This window comes from Urocitellus parryii, chromosome 7 (genome assembly GCF_045843805.1).
Source record: "Urocitellus parryii isolate mUroPar1 chromosome 7, mUroPar1.hap1, whole genome shotgun sequence".
Classification (NCBI taxonomy): Eukaryota; Metazoa; Chordata; class Mammalia; order Rodentia; family Sciuridae; genus Urocitellus; species Urocitellus parryii.
The window spans coordinates 61,645,596-61,663,272 of NC_135537.1; the positions used below are offsets into that span (position 1 = coordinate 61,645,596).

At 35.7% G+C, this 17,677-nt stretch overlaps 1 protein-coding gene across 1 annotated transcript in view; it reads right to left on the reverse strand.

Annotated features, from left to right (window-relative positions):
* Positions 1 to 4,872: 4,872 nt before the first annotated feature.
* Tox (thymocyte selection associated high mobility group box) overlaps positions 4,873 to 17,677 on the reverse strand; it is a 297,744-nt gene continuing 284,939 nt past the window's right edge. The window contains exons 7-9 of the mRNA XM_026390809.2: positions 11,931 to 12,317; positions 5,256 to 5,407; positions 4,873 to 4,909 (exon numbers count right to left, since the gene is read on the reverse strand). Of these exons, the coding sequence (XP_026246594.1) occupies positions 4,873 to 4,909; positions 5,256 to 5,407; positions 11,931 to 12,317 (576 nt within the window). The remainder of the gene's footprint in view (positions 4,910 to 5,255; positions 5,408 to 11,930; positions 12,318 to 17,677) is intronic.

The window sequence follows — 17,677 nt, forward strand, 5'->3', positions numbered from 1 at the left end:
AGAGTCGAATCTCTTGGTACATACTAGACTGCCAAGAGCATCCAATTCAGTTCTATATGACTCAGCTCTATAGTTTCCTCCTCCTGCAGTTTCTAGTCTTGCTCCTTTATGGTTGATGAGATTTGGAGGATTCCACATTCCCTTTCTCTAAGTAATAGTCTTGTCCAAGGATGTGAAGACTTTTTTGTTAGGAAAGTTTTTCCCATACTGACAAATGGGGCCAAATGAAAGTATGGAAATCTCCTTTGAGCATCTTGACAAAGAGAACCACTTCATGTGATCCTGGGGTTGTTTAGAAAGACCCCAAGGAAAATAAGAGTCTGCTCCTTGCTTCACCAAGTCATACTCACACTCAGTTGTTAGAAAACAAAAAACAAAAAAACATAGTGTCCTGTTCATCAGTGTTTTAATTTAGCATTCCATAAAACTAGTCTCCTGAAATTTCTCGTGTTCAAAACTCCTACATGTCTAGCACCTTCTTTCTCCCTTGCTTCTTACACTCTTGATGGGATGAGTGTGTATTAAATCTTTTACTTTTGTCACAACTAGAAAAAACTCTTGTTCAATTTCGTGGGCCAAAATAATATGGTAGAACTCATTTTGAAATTCTTTCAATCTTTTTGTAAACTTAGGTTTCTTAGAAAAATATTTCCATCTTCTTCACCCTCTAATGCTTGTCTGTAGGCACGTATGTAATTCCCTTTTTATTTAAAAGCTTGTAAATCATCAAGAAAACATGGAATTCCCATGGAGGAAAATTTGTGAGTTTGCATTGATTATGATCACATTTCTTTGGTACCTACTATGTACTATGATATTCCAAGTTTTTTAGGAGCCAAAGAAATTATTCAATTTCAAGTAGTCAAAAAGAGATTAGTACTGTGGGGTGTCTCACACGAGGCATTAACTGGAAATGACTCAGAGTAATGTGTATTTAGGGGTTAAACTCGTGAATCAATCTTTTACCTTAACTTGCCACTATTTCAGTGTTTAATCATCAGCCACTGAGATGAATTTTCTGTTTCTATCTTTACTTTAAAATGAGAATCATGAGTAGAATAAGAAAATGCAGGTCAAATCCCCATTAAACAAATAAATATGAGACCATCCATGTCTAACAAACATTTTCATGTTCCATCAGGTAACCTATTTATTACAAATTTCCACATAAACAATCTCATATAATAAAGAAATAATGATGGTTACCGGGACTGAATCTGAAATTTAAAATATTCTTTGTTTAATATGACATAGTCATCTAGGATGAATTCTAAATGGAGTAACTTATAAATAAGCATGACCAATTACTTTGAGTCTTTCACTTAGGACTTTGTAAAGTACTTCTAATTCCATTCGAAATTATATCTTAAGTTGTAGCTAAAAACTCTGTTGTCCCTAGTTCCCCAAAACATCTGGTGAAACCATAAGAGATTACCATTGATGTAGATAAAGGCTCAAACACTGGCATTTTCATATGGATCAATCTAGTGACCTTTCAATGAGTGAGGCAATCTTTTGCAAAGTGCAACAGGCCCGCGGAAAATGGCGATTGGCTACTGATGTGCTAATTCTAAATTCTGCCCTCCTAAATTTTTAAAAGTTTCTTAGCAATGAAATCTGAGAAAGGATACTCTACTTTTGTTAAACACGGCTTTCTATGGACAGCTCATGTCCCACGAAGAGGGTGCTCTTTGCATTTTAGACAACCAATAAAAATAATTACAGAGAACAACTTTATCCTTAGTTATATATGTGAACTTGTTCAACTGGAAGTCATTATTTGACTCATTTTTTTTGTCAGCTCATTACCATTTAGATGGGATTTTTAGACTGTTCTTTCTTGATTTAAAAAAATACATATATATATTTTAGTTGTAGCGGGACACAATACCTTTATTTTATTTATTTATTTTTATGTGGGGTTGAAGTTCGAACCCAGGACCTCAAAAGTGCTAGGCGAGTGCTCTATGGCCGAGCCACAACCCCAGCCTTTCTTAATCATGTTAGAGATTCAACTTACTCCTACTCACTGTCATGTTATTTTATCAAATTTTTGTGCTTAGCTATAATTCTGATTGGGGACATGTTGGTGAAGATATTTTCTGATCAGTATTATTCCTGAATTTCTTAGAATGAGTTGATTTATGGTTCAGAAATCCTTTGATGTACTTCAGCAGAGAATTCTGTGTATACCACTACTGTTCCTCTGAATAATAAACTATGGCTACCTTGATGGCTGCTGTGCCCTGAACTGGCTTTGGGCCTCTGGCTTCCTCAAAGACAGTGGACTTAAAGATGGAGCACTTCAGGCAGACTTAAAGATGGTGGGTTTAAAGATGGCAGATTTCTCAGGCAATGACTCAATGTTGGAGGGCCTCAGACTGGTGAGAGGGCACTTTCAGAGTTTCAGGAAAGAAGACAGGAGGCCATGGCAGCTGCTAATCCCTACTATGCCAATTCGCTTCTGCCCTGAGATTTATTTGGGATTTCTCATTTGGGCCTGTCTTTTAGAGACTGATGGATCACCAAAGAGAATACGGTCACGCATGGTAAGAGTTTTTATTGATGATGTATTTTCTTTTATTTACATTTGTTTTTACTGTATTTGGTATTAAATTTCAACACTCTCTCTACCCTGGTTGCACACCTGCTCTGGAGAAGCTGTAAACAACATCGCACTTCCCTGTACAAACCGCCTGTCGAAGTCAAAAGCTGCTTATTCTCATCCCGGTAATTACCTTCTCAGTTTAGACTTAATGCAAGAGAAATTTTTACTTTATCATAATATAATCAATAAAAGACATTAGTTAATTAGTAGTGCTGGTATATTTCTAAAATACTAAACAGACAAACAATAAACTGTGAACTTAATCACATGAGTTCTTATACAGTTTCAAGACAGGAAAATTAGAGCTCTCAGCTACAGTCATTTTAATAATCACATTGGATCTGCATTATTTATTAGTTATTACATGCTCAAGTGACTCAAGGTTGTACAATGCCTAAAATCATTCCAAAGCAAGCATACCTTTTGTCTTTTTAATTCTGACTGGGTTACATAATGCATATATTTGTATTTCGTTAAACTGCTGGATTCATTTTGCACATTCCATGAAAGAGACATTAACCATTCTTTGGATTTTCAACCAGGTTAACTTAGCTGATAGTCTCGTGTAAGGGAATAATTTTCTAGCTCTCTCTCTCTCTCTCTTTTTTTTGGTGTAAAATCTATGCAAATCCTCATCCAGATTTTCAAAATTTTTGGTCCCCCTAGCAAATCTCTCAGAATTCTTTTTGGGAAGAGAAGTTGCTTCTAGAGACACAAGAGACAGCAAGAATGTCAGTTCCATAAAAACAGCTTTCAAATTTGGAATGCGTTTCTTTTCTCTTTTGCTGTCTGATTACTCACCTTTCATTTCTAGGTTTATTCCTAACAGGATGCTTCCCTTTGGTTCCTTCCTTTGCATGGATCTGTTCTTACATGTTTGGGAGACTTTGTGAGAAGCATGCAGCTTGAGTTTTAGGTGACTGGACTTGAATTTTATGGTGTGTGTGTGTGTGTGTGTGTGTGTGATTTTCAGAATTGACTAAAATCAGCTGAGAACCCAAAAGCAACTCTTTTTAGGTAGAGGATGTGTGTGTTTAGTCTTGGAGCTGTGTGACTTTGGGGGCAATTTTCCTTTATATTGAAGAAGAAAGAAAGTTCTTAAGGAGAATAGTTCTTCATTTGCATCAACCAAAGAAATGCAGAAATAAGGACTGGTTACTTTAATTTGCTGCTAAATGAAAAGCAGGTTTGGCTTTATTCATGTCACTGTAAAAACTAAATAATAAAGTATTCACACCAAGCGTGAATTTTTTTTTGCCAGCAAAAGTTAAAACATCAAAGAAACCTCTTTCAAATACTAACAAATTTACTTACAAACACCTATATTTATTATTTCATAAATAGGCGCAACAGGTTCCATAAAAAAAGATTAAATACAGACACAGTATGAAGAAACAATAATACAGAGCCATATGTAAAGGTTATAATTTAGCTGTTTCCAATCTGTTTCTGCATCTAGTAAGATACCAGGTAAGCATTTGGCAGTTTTATACATAAAAGGACTTAAATGACATTTACTAACCATTACACAAAAAGTGATACAAAAAAGCAATTTTTCTGCAGTACAAAATAAATGGGTTTGCGCTTCCCTTAACACTAGTTTCTTTTTGTCTGATCAATGAGACAAAGCCAATTTGTTTTTAAATTAAAATCATTTGGGAATACTTTTTTTCAAATATTTTGAAAATATAGAACTATTAGTTGTTTTAAAAATGAAGTAAAAATATGAATGTTTGCCAATTTAACCCCTATCGTGAAATCAATAAACTGGGATGAGCCAGTTTCAAATTACAATTTAGCTACAAAAACATTCACATTTTATACTCTAGGAGAGTGTAACATAGATGCTATTTACAAACTTGCTATGACTGCTACATCAAGCCATTTAAAAAGTCTTTAGTAGTTTCATATAAACACCCATTATGAAAACCAATGGAAAATCCAGGACTGTTATCCGAGACATCTACAGTTGCTAAGGCAGTTACTAGGGCGCAGCACTTCACAGCAAAAAACCAACATAAAATCTGAATGGTCCATATTTCCTTCGGGGAAGGAGGAAAAACAATGTCCATAAAGGATTAAAAAAATAATAAAGAAGCATGACTATTTCTTCCAGAGTGGGTGACCCACAAGCTCAAATGGTCCTAAGTGCTTAGCAACTTGTATTTTCTAATAAAATGGAGAACTGCCTTGGCTGTACAAAGCAATCCATGGTGAAAAGACTTCCCTGAATTCCTCAGTGGAAAGAAGAGGTGTTCAGATTTTCAGGTAAGGTACAGTGCTTTGTCCCTCTGCATGCCCCTGTGTGGAGAGAAAACAGACAATTTCTTGTTACAAGACAATCTGCTCCAGGGGACAGCCGGGGTCAATGGCTTTGAGTTATTTGCTCTAGCTCGAGGGATGGAGTTATGTACTGGGAAAGGGCATGGGTAGTTAACCTACATTTAAAGCGAACAGTGATCTAAAGGTATTCATTCTTGGAAGATCTAGAAGATGGCTTAAATTGTTTCTGGAGAGATGTCTTTGTCTTTCCTGAATGAACAACCATCCCAGATAGCAGTTTTGAAAGCCGGAGTAAAACAAGGATCCACTAGGACGCATGCTATGAATGCTGTTTACCACCAGGTGGCGACTGCTGGCTGCTTACCCACTACTGCAGTAGTCGTTATTCCAGTCCACAGGCTGTGGGGGAGGATTTCTGCACCCCGAACGCACATACTCCATTGCTTGAGTGACAACTTGTGCGGCTGTGGATGTAGGATTGATAATAGTCTGATAGTCAGGTTGAAGAGTAAATCCCTGAAGGGGAAAAAATGCAAGTCCACAAATAAGGATCAAAGTGCCTTTTAAAGAAAAATGCAACTAAATATTTATTAATTCTTTGCAAACACCCCAGACCTTGCTCCTGTCACTGTCAGGGCAAGCCTTTGGGAAGGGCCCAGAGAACTTAAAACAAATGCAGAAAAGAAATGCCCCAAACTCGGGTCTACTTACCTTTCCTTCATCTAGCCATGTGTCAGAAAACCTTTAATTATACTCTTGAGCAGATAAATTGACTTGAGAAACAATTTAAAACATAGAGAAGCTAACTCAATCAAAACAAAGGGAGAAAAAAGCTTAAACCCCTCAAAGTTTGTTTTCTATCAAACCTAAGGATACATTAATAGTTAATCCCCAGAATATGAAACAGAATCTTTTTTGAAGGATTCAGGCAGCAGGTGGCTGAGTGTCTTATTAGACTACACCTATTCACATATTGTTCTCAAACCCCTTTTTCTTCATTCAATCACAAAGAGACCATCTGCTTCTTCTTTTATTTGTATTTCTTTCTCAGCTAAAAAATTTCAACCAAAGCTTTTTAACAGTTGTTGGACTAATATAGGGAAAGAGATGCAAAACAACTTGCCATTCGAAAACAGAGAGGGAAAAGTGTAAGACAGAGAAAATATTTTTTTAATTGAAAAGTCTATTAACCAGCAAACAATAATCGGACTTCAGGAAGATTCCTTGAATTCACTAGTATGGTGAAGTGTTGACTTTTAATCCTAGCAAAGCTATTAAAAATTCAAGGACAGAATCTCTGAAGTATATAGCTATATCTGGCACACAAAAAGCATTATATGCAAAGATTTATTTTTAGCTTATGTGGTGAATTCAAGAGCAGCATAAGCAAGCTTTGCTGCAAGTGACTGAAAAAAGCAACTTAATTAATCTTGTGGTTGTCTTGCAGCAGATTCCATCCATGAGTTTTAACCACTGAGAAATCAAGAGATTTCAGAATCATTCCCTATTTACTTGGAGGAAGTTTTTGATGACCTAATATTGTTGAATTTTTACTTTTCTTAAACTCAGCAGGATACTCAGAGGATTGATTTTTTTTTAAACTAAGGATATTTCCTTAGACTTTAGTTTATGTTTGGATGTCCCCAGTGTAATGACTCCAAGACAATACCTACTAGCAACTGTCTTCAACTCTCAATATAGGATTTAAGATATTGATTTAGTTTCCATTCAAATGATAGACTTGGAACCAATGTCTACCCTCACTCCCACCCAAGCTATAGAGAAAGATAAAATTCTGGATATTGGGAAACAGTCATTGAAGAGTGGAGAATTCATCCAGACTGGGTGTTTGACCTTATATAGACTAAAAATTTCCTAAGTTAACAACTGATTTGTGGGAAATAAGTTTGTCTGTGTACACACCACCTCTAGCTCAAACTGTGAATGTCTTCTAAATGAGAAAGTGAAAAGAGGTCTAACTGGTAATTTGGGAGTCCTGTCCTTTCCAGGCGAAATCCTCTTTCTCTAGACTTGCCCAGATTTCCAACATGGTGAGAGTCTTACTTAATGAAATGTCTTCATTTCCTTAGAGTCCTGTTATCTTGTCCAGCATTCTTGACTTCCTTCCCTAGTGTCTAGTGTGTTCCTGGGCAAAGGGCAGGAGAGAGCTTTGAGGGAGCATTGTGTTGACTTCCTTTATTAAGTCCCCCTTGTAAGGCTGCCTTAGGGGACCCTGAGATCTGACGGTATTTACAGTGCTTACTCGATATTCTCAGGGCCTAGCCCATAGTAGTGGCTCAATAAATTATATCTTTCAATAAATAAAGTTTAGTACAGATTACTCGATGCTACTGTTAGAAAGCATCAGGGTGGATAAACGTGTAAATGCCAGGGTTTTCCTATCTTTTTAATGTAAAGTTCTCCATATTGGATTGTTACACAATGGACAAAATAGAACCTAAAAGCAAACAAGTATCAAAACAAAGAGTAATTGAAAATATCTTGAGTTGAAGGTATGGAAACATGAAAAAGCAACACACACACACACACACACACACACACACACATGCACACCCTAAACCATCTTTTTCCCCCCCATTCTGTGAAAAGAGATCCTTAAGTTTGGTGAGAGAATATCAGGCAAATATTAATTTTTAGATTATTAGTTAAAATTAAATGGATGACTTCAGTTTATAAACCTAAATTGTATTCTAGCTAGAAAGTTCAAAGATTAAAAATTTAGCTAAAATTTAGTATAAATTTAAGGAAATCACTAATATCAAAACATGCAAGAACCAAGAAATATACAGGCAAAGGCTGACGTAACATTATTTAACACTATTTTACTTTCAAGTTGGAAAATGAAACATGTTTCTGAACATTATTATAAAGAGATGCTGAGGTCAAACTTAGAGCTAAGTACATTTTTATAACTGATGTAAATTGAAAAAAAACAATGATATACACTTTTTGGAAAATGTTTGCTTAGCAGTCTAATTAACCAAGACTGAATATTTTGCATTTTAATGCTCAGGAGAAAAATCACCAACTGTTTTGTAGCATGCCTGGAATTTTAAATTTCATTTTCTGGTGCCAGATTGAAATAAAAATAGGAAACATGATAAAGATTAATTTGATGTCAGAAGGGACATTTACTCTTTAATTAGATTTCTGTAGCCCTAGCAGTTTTGTTGTGCCACCATAGCAAGTCCGAAAAAGCCTACAGCACCACCAAACAGTGATCCTCATATCCACACTTTACTGGAAACTAATTTCATTTCCTGCCTGTCTGAAGAGGTATTTTCAACAGGGCGTCAATGTTTTTTGTCTTCACGACTGATTTATTCATCAATCTCAATGTGATTTTTTTTAAACCTTTAAATTACACCCAAATCCTAAAGCAGCTGTTTATTACACAAGGAAATTGAAAATCTGTCCATGTGATATCATACAAAGATTTTTTTTCTTAAGGTTATAAAGGAAGTTGACAGATATTAATGATTTCTTCTCTTGACCTCATTCGACAATACAGTGAGCAGAAAAATAGGCGTAAAACTGGATCCCCCCAAAAAAGAGGTTCATGGGTTCCGTGTATAAAATATTATTCTAGAAAAAAAGTGAAACTATTACTCCTGGTGGACTATACAACCATTTTGTAGGATACATTCATTTTCAAAAGGGTAATAAAATAGCTAAAGTAATACTGAAATATGAGACATTCTTTTAAAAATACAGTAGTCATTTACTTTCTTTTTTCTCTCTCCTTTGGGGTGTGTGTGCGTGCTCGCACATGTGTGCACGCACACACATGGAAACACAATCCACATACTAGTAAGCAAACATCTTTGGACAAAGGTGTTTTGGATGATGAATCAGACAGGTCAAATTTTATCTGCGACTTGGGTTGCACACACAACAAAACCATCACTTTTTCCCCCCCATTTTATGAAAATAGGTCCTTAAGTTGGGTGAGAGAATATCATGCAAACATTTTTTATTTATTAGCTAAGATTAAATGGGCGACTTCAGTTTATAAACACCAAATTATGTGCTACCTAGAAAGTTCAAAGATTGAAAATTTAGTTAACTTCAGCATCTAAATTTAAGCAAATCATAAATACCAGAAGAATCACAGACCAAGAAATCTACAGGCAAAGCCTGAAGTAACATTATTTTACTTTTAAGCTATAAAAATGAAACATACTTCATTTTCCTGGTAGACTGGGACAACAGGTACAGGCTGAAGTCTCACTGATGACCTGAATGTTGTTCCCAACAACTCTTGTGATTGTAGCAGATTAAGACATTCAGGGTTGATGGACTTTTTGATCTCAATTTTAGTATGATTGACCTATGGGGTCTGTCAGTCTCCTCAATCTGCAGGCTCCTGCTCCAGTGACCTGTGGATGACTCTTACCCTGTCCCCACCTCTTTCTCCTCATTCACTTGCTACCCATTTGGCCTTTCCATCTCTCAGGCAAGACAACTTTATAGTAACCTTGGCTAAGGGAGACTTCCATAAGGAAATGGATCCCTTTGCTTGCCATAAAAATTTTGATTTCAGAACTAACTGGGATTTACAGACCCTCTAAATTCTTGGAAGAAACAAGTTTTCTAATACAAAGGTTGCTATTCTACAAGAGCAACTGATAGCAAGGGGCAACAAGCCTAGCATTAAGAATTCAGGTTCTGCGTACATTTTGGGATCAAATTTTTGACACACACACGTCAGTTAGTGCACTAATCGCCAGGATATATGAAGAACTCAAAAAACTTCACACCAAAAAACCAACAACCCAATCAATAAAGGGGCTAAGGAGCTGAACAGATACTTCTCAGAAGAAGATATACACTCAATCAACAAATATAAAAAAAATTTTCAATATCTCTAGTAATTAGAGAAATGCAAATCAAAACTACTCTAAGATTTCATCTCATGCCAGTCAGAATGGCAGTTATCCAGAATACAAACAACAATAAGTGTTGGCGAGGATGTGGGGCAAAGGTACACTCATACATTGCTGGTGGGACTGCAAATTGGTGCAGCCAATCTGGAAAGCAGTACGGAGATTCATTAGAAATCTGGGAATGGAACCATCATTTGACCCAGCTATCCCACTCCTTGGTCTATACCCAAAGGACTTCAAAACAGCATACTATAGTGATGCAGCCACTTCAGTGTTTATAGCAGCACAATTCACAATTGCTAAACTGTGGAACCAACCTAGGTGTCCTTCAACAGATGAATGGATAAAGAAACTGTGATACATGTACACAATGGGATATTACTCAGCATTAAAAGAGAAAAAAATTATGGCATTTGCAGGTAAATGGATGGAGTTGGAGAACATCATGCTAAGCAAAATAAGCCACCCCCCCCACCCCCGGGGCCCAATCCAGGTGCTGAATGTTTTCTCTGATAAGTGGATGCGAATCCATAATGTGGGGAGGTGCATAGGATGAGTGGAGAAACTTTGGATGGGGCAAAGGGGAGTGGGGGGAGGGGAAAAGGAGTAGAAAAGATAGTGGAATGAGAAGGACATCATTACCCTAGGTACATGTATATTGCACAAATGGTGTGACTCTACTTTGTGTACAACCAGAGAAGTGAAAAATTCTGCTCCATTTGTGCACAATGAATCAAAGCGCTTTGTACTGTCATGTATAACTGATTAGAACTGATGAAAAATAATAAAAACATACCTAATTATTTTGGTTTTGGTGTCTAAATGCCTAAAATAAAACCTAATTTTAAATATATATATATATATATATATATATATATATATATATGAATTCAAGCTCTGATTTCTGAACAGATTCAGGTTTGAATACCAGCTCTGACTTTATGAGTACATTATTTAACTCTGCCAAGCCTCAATGTCCTCATCTGTAAAATGAAGATGATGCTGGTATCTGAACTGTAAATGTTCTGAGAAGATGAGCTAAAAGTATTAAGGTCTACTAATACCTGTTAATAATAATAATGATGATGACGATGATGATTATGAATTTGGGACTACATATATTTGATTTTTCTTTCTGCCTCTTCTCTCACCAAATTTAAGCCTGAAATTTCATAGATGGCTAGATACTAATTCTATAGGAGAACTGTGTTTACATATTTACATAAAGATCTGAGGACAAAGAGTAATTTGACTATAAAAGTGACAGCTGAATTTGCTACAGTTTTTAGGTTTTCCCCTTCTTTAAAGACAAGTTTTTAGTATTTTTGAATACTGTATGGTCAACTGAGTTTACATGGTTTGCTCCTAATTTCCAAATTTTGAAATAACATCAAAATCCAAGTTAAGCTAAGATTTCCCACAAATGACTTCAATAATCGAGAAATGAGTAAGGAGGTTCTCAGACGGCCAGATTTTCCAGTTTATGCAGAGGTGAGCTCCCCTTATTTCTTTCTTTATATTTTTTTTATGATGCTAGAGATCAAACTCAGGGCTCGGTGTATGCCAGGCAGGTGCTCTACCTCTGAGCCCCAGATATCCATTTTTAAATAAAACTCTGGTTAGAATGTTTAGTTCTTAAAATTTTCAGGGTTCCACCAAATTTGCTATTGAACCTGATTTTATTTTAGAGCATTTATTGGACTTAACTGGCAGACCAGTCAAGATGTTCTCATCTACAAGCAATATTTAAAAACATATATAGAATTTTCTATCATAAAAAGATCAATGGCAGTATGTGACATCTCAAAATAATAAATATACTCTACTCGAGAAACAGAACAAAAAGGGGATTAGAAAGATAAAGCAAAATGGATATCTTGGGGAAGAAACCAGTGATTATGAAAAGCAACTATCAACTGCTAGGATGATATCATGTTCCACAAACCCATCCCTTGTCAATTACATTATTTTTTTCATCAACAGATATTTGTAGAATATTTTTGATTCTTTTTCTCCATTTAAATAGAAGAAGAGAAAACACATGTCCCCCAGCCTCCACTGGATGAACAGATCCCTCTCCCAGCCCTTCAGAAGAGGGGTACTGATTCTAAGTCTGGAGCTATGGTGCTTACTTGCTGCATGGTGGGTGAATGTAAGGCAGACTGGACCTGCATGGGGAGCTGGTTCCCAAGGGGCTGCTGCATGGTGAGTGGCTGGTGCTGCTGCATGCTGAGATGCTGGTGGAGAGGTGGGCTGATCTGGAGGGGAGGAGGGGGAGACACAGCCATGTTTGCTATAGAGACAGTCACTGGCATTTGGTTATTCGGCTTGGGTGCGATGTTCCTGGGGAGACTAGAATGCATGGCAGTTAGGTGAGGATTCATTCCAGGTTGTTGGTGATAGTGCGAACTTAGGTACAGAGCTGAGTGGGCCTGGCTGGGCCCATGGAATACTGACGGCTTGGAACTGATCAGCTGAGGAGCTTGAGATGTCTTAACATCGACAGGTTCACTGTAGCTCTGTGGAAGAAACAAATGAGAGAAGAATTAGAAGCAGGATCCATAGAACACGGATTTGATGAACAAGATGCTCTGTGAGCTTATGCACGAACTTTCGTGAGAATCAACACCCATGGCTATTCTTGACTCTCTTATCTAAGAATTCCTCCATCGTTATTTTTAACATAACTTATACAAGGCTGAGTTTAATTCTATCTCTTTTATGAAATCTAAAACAATCTGCAGTGACATTTTATTCCTTTGCTTAAATGCTAAGCTCTAACTTGTGGACTCTTCTCCTCATCCAAAAATAAAAAGATGGGCGGGGGGGGGGGTAGGAAGGATGCCATCATCAGTCTAATGGAAAACACAATATAGCTCACTTTCAAAGTAATTCAGTTCTGCAGTTCTCATATTGATTAGGTGTTTAGCCCCCCCCTCCCCTTATAGTCTCACGGAGCCTTGGCCTAGATATTTGCACAAAGAAAACAAAACTGGTTGTTGGAAATGGCTATGGAAGAAAAAGTTCTAAAATACCTTTCTGAAGTCATATAAAATTACATTAATATGGCTTCAAAGTAACCACGAAACTCATCTTGATTTTTTTTTTTAAGTTGATGATGAATTATCCTCCTTAATGAAGTGGATAAAAATAATCTCTCTTAGAAATTTTAGAATCCATCATAAATTAATATAATTTTGCCCTAATTTTTTTCTACACCTTCATAGGGTCATTTCCTAATAATCTTTTAATTGACTTCAAAACTCGACATTTCACTGGAAGCTGAAAAGAATCAAAAATTACCTCTTGGACACTTTTTCTCCTACTTTTGCTGAGAGAAAGAGACTGACCTAACAAATGGGGAAAGGTAAAATCAATGAGAAGAAAAAATGCTAAGATGTTGTTCTGGAGAAAGTCACATTGTCAAAAGAAGGTCTGGTGCATGCAAGTATGCCCTTACTCTGCAACTTTAATGTCACTCTTAACACTTTCAGACGTCAGTTAATGTCTTGTTGCTTTTAGCACTGTGGGGACTGCTGGCACTGTGAGGGTCTTCCCTGTCCCTCCGGCTCAGGGTCCCACTACCCTGGCATTTGAAGAAACTCAAGCCAGTTAGCTGAATTATAACAGGTCAGCCTGCAGAACTGGTAGCCACCTGGTTAATCTGTCCTCAATAATGCGAACAAATTAAATTAAAACAATGATGCTGCATGTGTGCTCACTCTCGAGGTGGTTCTGGTCTGCCAGTAGTGGGTGAACTGTTAACCCCATAACCTGTCTTCCATAGCAAGGAGACATCAGATGCTTGTTAAAACACACCAAGCCATGGAAATATGGATTTCCATGATGATCCCCTGCAGAAATATGATAAGGTATACTCAAAGAATCCACGCTCCCCCAAATGTCTCATTAGGACATTTTTCTGTGTGTCAATGTTGATGCAGCCTTCTGAAATAGGAATAAATGTTTAGCCTTCCCATCTCCTGCATTAACATTAAAAATATAAAAAAAACCATTTACCAAAAATTTTAAAGACAGACTTTAGACTAAAGAACCTTATTAAAGGTAGTACCCAAAAGGTACTTTTAATTTAAAAACGTTTTTAGTTTAAAAATTATTTTAAAACTTTCATTTAAAAATTTTTATCATTGATGTGTAAAATAGTTAACAATTCACTTGAAAAGTCAAATGCGTTAATTGAGGTTGGGTAAACAGTGACTCCTTCTAAATCAGAAAAACATGTACTGCAATTGATAATGTCTCAAAAATTATTCCATATGTGTCAAGATCATGTTTATTGTGTGTCTCCGTGTGGAAGTCATCTGGTAAAGTGTTTTTGTTGTGTTTGGATTGTGTCTCTTCTAGCTTATTACAAAAGGGCAAACTTCATATTTATTCATGGACTACATCAACTTCATACTGGAAAGAAAGGTATCTAATTCAAATTAATACATGTTGGTGCATTTTAATTTTTTGCTTTATCATTGTTTTTAATTTACAAAGAATAAAAATAATTGACATTTCCTATACAACCCAAACTAGGAAATGTATTTCATCATAAAATGTTTTCCTTTTTAGTTTCTATGTATACCTTCTTACTAGGTGATAAGGTGATTATTGGCTACAGAAATAAAAATGTTGAATTTAAAAGAAATGGTGAATCCAATTTTTCTGAATTTTCCTTTTTAAATAATAGCATGTAGTCTACCCTATAGCATCTCAATAATAAATAGATAGATGAGAGCTAGATAAATAGAAAAATACACATCTGTATTCATAGAAATAAATAGCATTCTAAGTTGAGATACTTTATTGTCAACCTTGTAAAGGCTCTCTTTGCTTATGGATGATTAAACACAATTTCTGTATTCAGACATTTGTCATTTACCTTCTTTATACCAAAGCATATAAAGACCAGTTGCCCCAAACCTATATTGAAATGATGGTAACTTTGAATCATCATTAGGACTATTATAACCTCAAATAGATTCCAAAAATAATGATTCAGATAACACTTGGAATATAATTTTTAACAAGAGGGAGGAAAAGTTATATTTTTTCTCCTTTACTTTCTAAATCATTGAATGTGACATGCTATACATCATGTTGAGCCACATCCCTATCCACGGTAGGCACTCCAATATGAGTTCTTGCTCTCTGTGTGTGTGGTTTTTTTTTTTTTTTTGGAAATGTGAAGAAATGATTTTTCTTCTTACAGAATGAGGTAAACATAGAAACAGGGATGTTATGAATCCAGGAAGCAATTTTTAAAAAAAAAATGGTGGGGACTTGAATCTGTAGTACATGCATACAGCATAGTGTAAAGTACATAGAGGACCTACACACATGTTTGTTGAATGAGCGAAGGACAATTTTGGGGCAGTACTGTATGTAGATACTGTTGTCTTTGCTGAGACTTCTCACTTAGTCATGACTCGGAAAACGTACAGAATATTGGATTGATGTGCCCCATTCTCTACTCTTCTTTTAGCATGAACCACACACTTCCTGAAGTGTTGAGAAAATAAAGCCCTCAGTGTTGTCCTCTGACTAGGTACTCTGCACTTTGGGCCTCACTGGCTCCAGGCAGGACGACATCAGTGGAGGAGCATACTGTGTTCCACCCACACTTTGAGAATGTGTGTCTTTATATAAAAGTCACTCATTTAGTTGGGGAAAAAGCTTCCTTCTACCTTCACTTCTGATTAATTATTAATCAGACTAATACAATAGGCCATCTATTAATTACATAGCTATTTCAATGTTTTAGAAGACAGAACAAGTTCATTTTCAATAGCAAACAGCTATGAATCCATAATCTGATTAAATGGAAATATGAAGAAATCATAAACTTAATATACTCTCACTGCCAGTTCCTTCCAATTAAATTCTGAAAGCAAGGCTATAGTTTTGCAAATCAATTATACTGCATTTGAAGATCTCCAGACCTACCATTCAGAAATTAGAACTATTTTCTTATACATAGTAAACAATTTAAATTTGTTTCTACTTTTAAATAGATTAATCACTTTTACTTCACAATGAGTGTCTTGTGTTGGTCACCCGACAAATGTGATTTTTACCAGCATAAATTGAAAATTAACCTGTGAATCTGACATTTTTTTTTTTTTTTTTTTTTAGGGAAAAGTGTGTTCTTGCTCTTCATTTCTAAGTATTTCCTTTTTTCTATTTGCCTTTGGGCCACAGATTCTGGAAGACATCAGCTATAAGCAAAAATGCAAGATAGGAGCAACAGAGATCATTGGGGTCTTATCTGCGGAGACTTCTTTTGTTGTGAGTGAAATGCATAAAAGATACACCTCCATAAGCCCTAAGATATTCTTATTAACCAAGTTGATGTTATCCAAGATAATTTCAATCCCATTTACTTCCTATAATGAAGATAATACTGCACAGTGTATAAATGTCCCCATTCTGGGACAACCTGTGTTATAAAAATGAAAGATTGACAAAGTAATTGTTATTTAAAATAGCAAAGTATAAACACAAGACATAAAACTCAGTGGAAGCAACAATATAGGAGTTGCTGAACCAAATCAAATTAATAGCCCATCTAATTTGATTCTTGTTTTCAGCACTGACCAATACTTGACACATTGGAAATTAAACAAAATTTATGCACCTACTCAATTGTGCATTGTTACTTCTGGAAGGAAAATTCGTCCTGGTCCTTGCAGGTGATTAACTTATACCCTGAAGCATGAGATTTTATTGTCTTTAAATCACTATCTAGGCTTACAGAGCTGCAAATTTTATGTTAACAGTCATAAAATGATCCATTCCATTTGCAAATTCAGACTCTGTGTTTGTCTCAACAGCTCTCCCTGGCATGAATTCTATGTTTACCTCATTCTGTAAGAAGAAAAATCATTTCTTCACGTTTCCAATTCACTCTCCTTTAATGCAATCTGAGGGATTAAGTTTCTTTACTATCAATCATAGAAATAGAGAACTTCTTAATTTAATTAATATTGTTTTGTATTGTATATACATATAAAATATGTATATTTTTATATGTATATAATATACATATATGTACATAATATATTATATACATGTATGTGTATATAATATATAATATACATATAAAATGTATATTGTATATACATATATATAGTATGCATATATATGGTATTTTTTTTTTAAGATTTTGTTATTTTGGTAGTTAATGAACTACTCCTTAAGGCAGAAACAAAAATCTCAATTTGATGTGTGACCTTAAAGTAAATGAATCCTATTGCTTTTACTTAACATACCAGAATACAACCATCCAAATTCTGTCTCCTCCTGGGTTGGCACTCATGAGAAGCTGTACTCTTATTTCAATAATGCTGCCTTTTTTTGGGATATTTGGGAACTTCCCTACTGGAATTCTCTTCAGAGCCTGTGGGACACAGTTTTACATATCCTCAGACAACTCTTTGTCTTTTGATGGCAAATTTGATTTTTGGAAACAGCTAATAGTCAGTGGAAGCCAAGGCTGTGGGTTCCATGTAGGTGATGTTTGGGGAAAAGAATGAGATGTGAAAACTATGTAACAAGATTGATTTTCTTGTGTGGCTCATAAACTTTTCCTGACTGCAATCCTAAAAGAGGAGTTTCAAAAAATTTTGTGAACTCTGGGAGCAATAATAAAATGGGTTTGTAACCTCCCCTGGTGACTACTTTGAATGCAATACTCATTTGGGGAATTATAAATTCTGGTCTATGTGGTAAAATGAAAGTAGTTCCATGGCTTTAAAGTTATACATTATTTTCAGCATAATAATTCAGACTCATGTCTAAGAATTTCTTTGTCTATGGAAAAACTATATTTCCTTAGGCTTTACTTAACAGCTCAACTGAATGTGACCTGCAA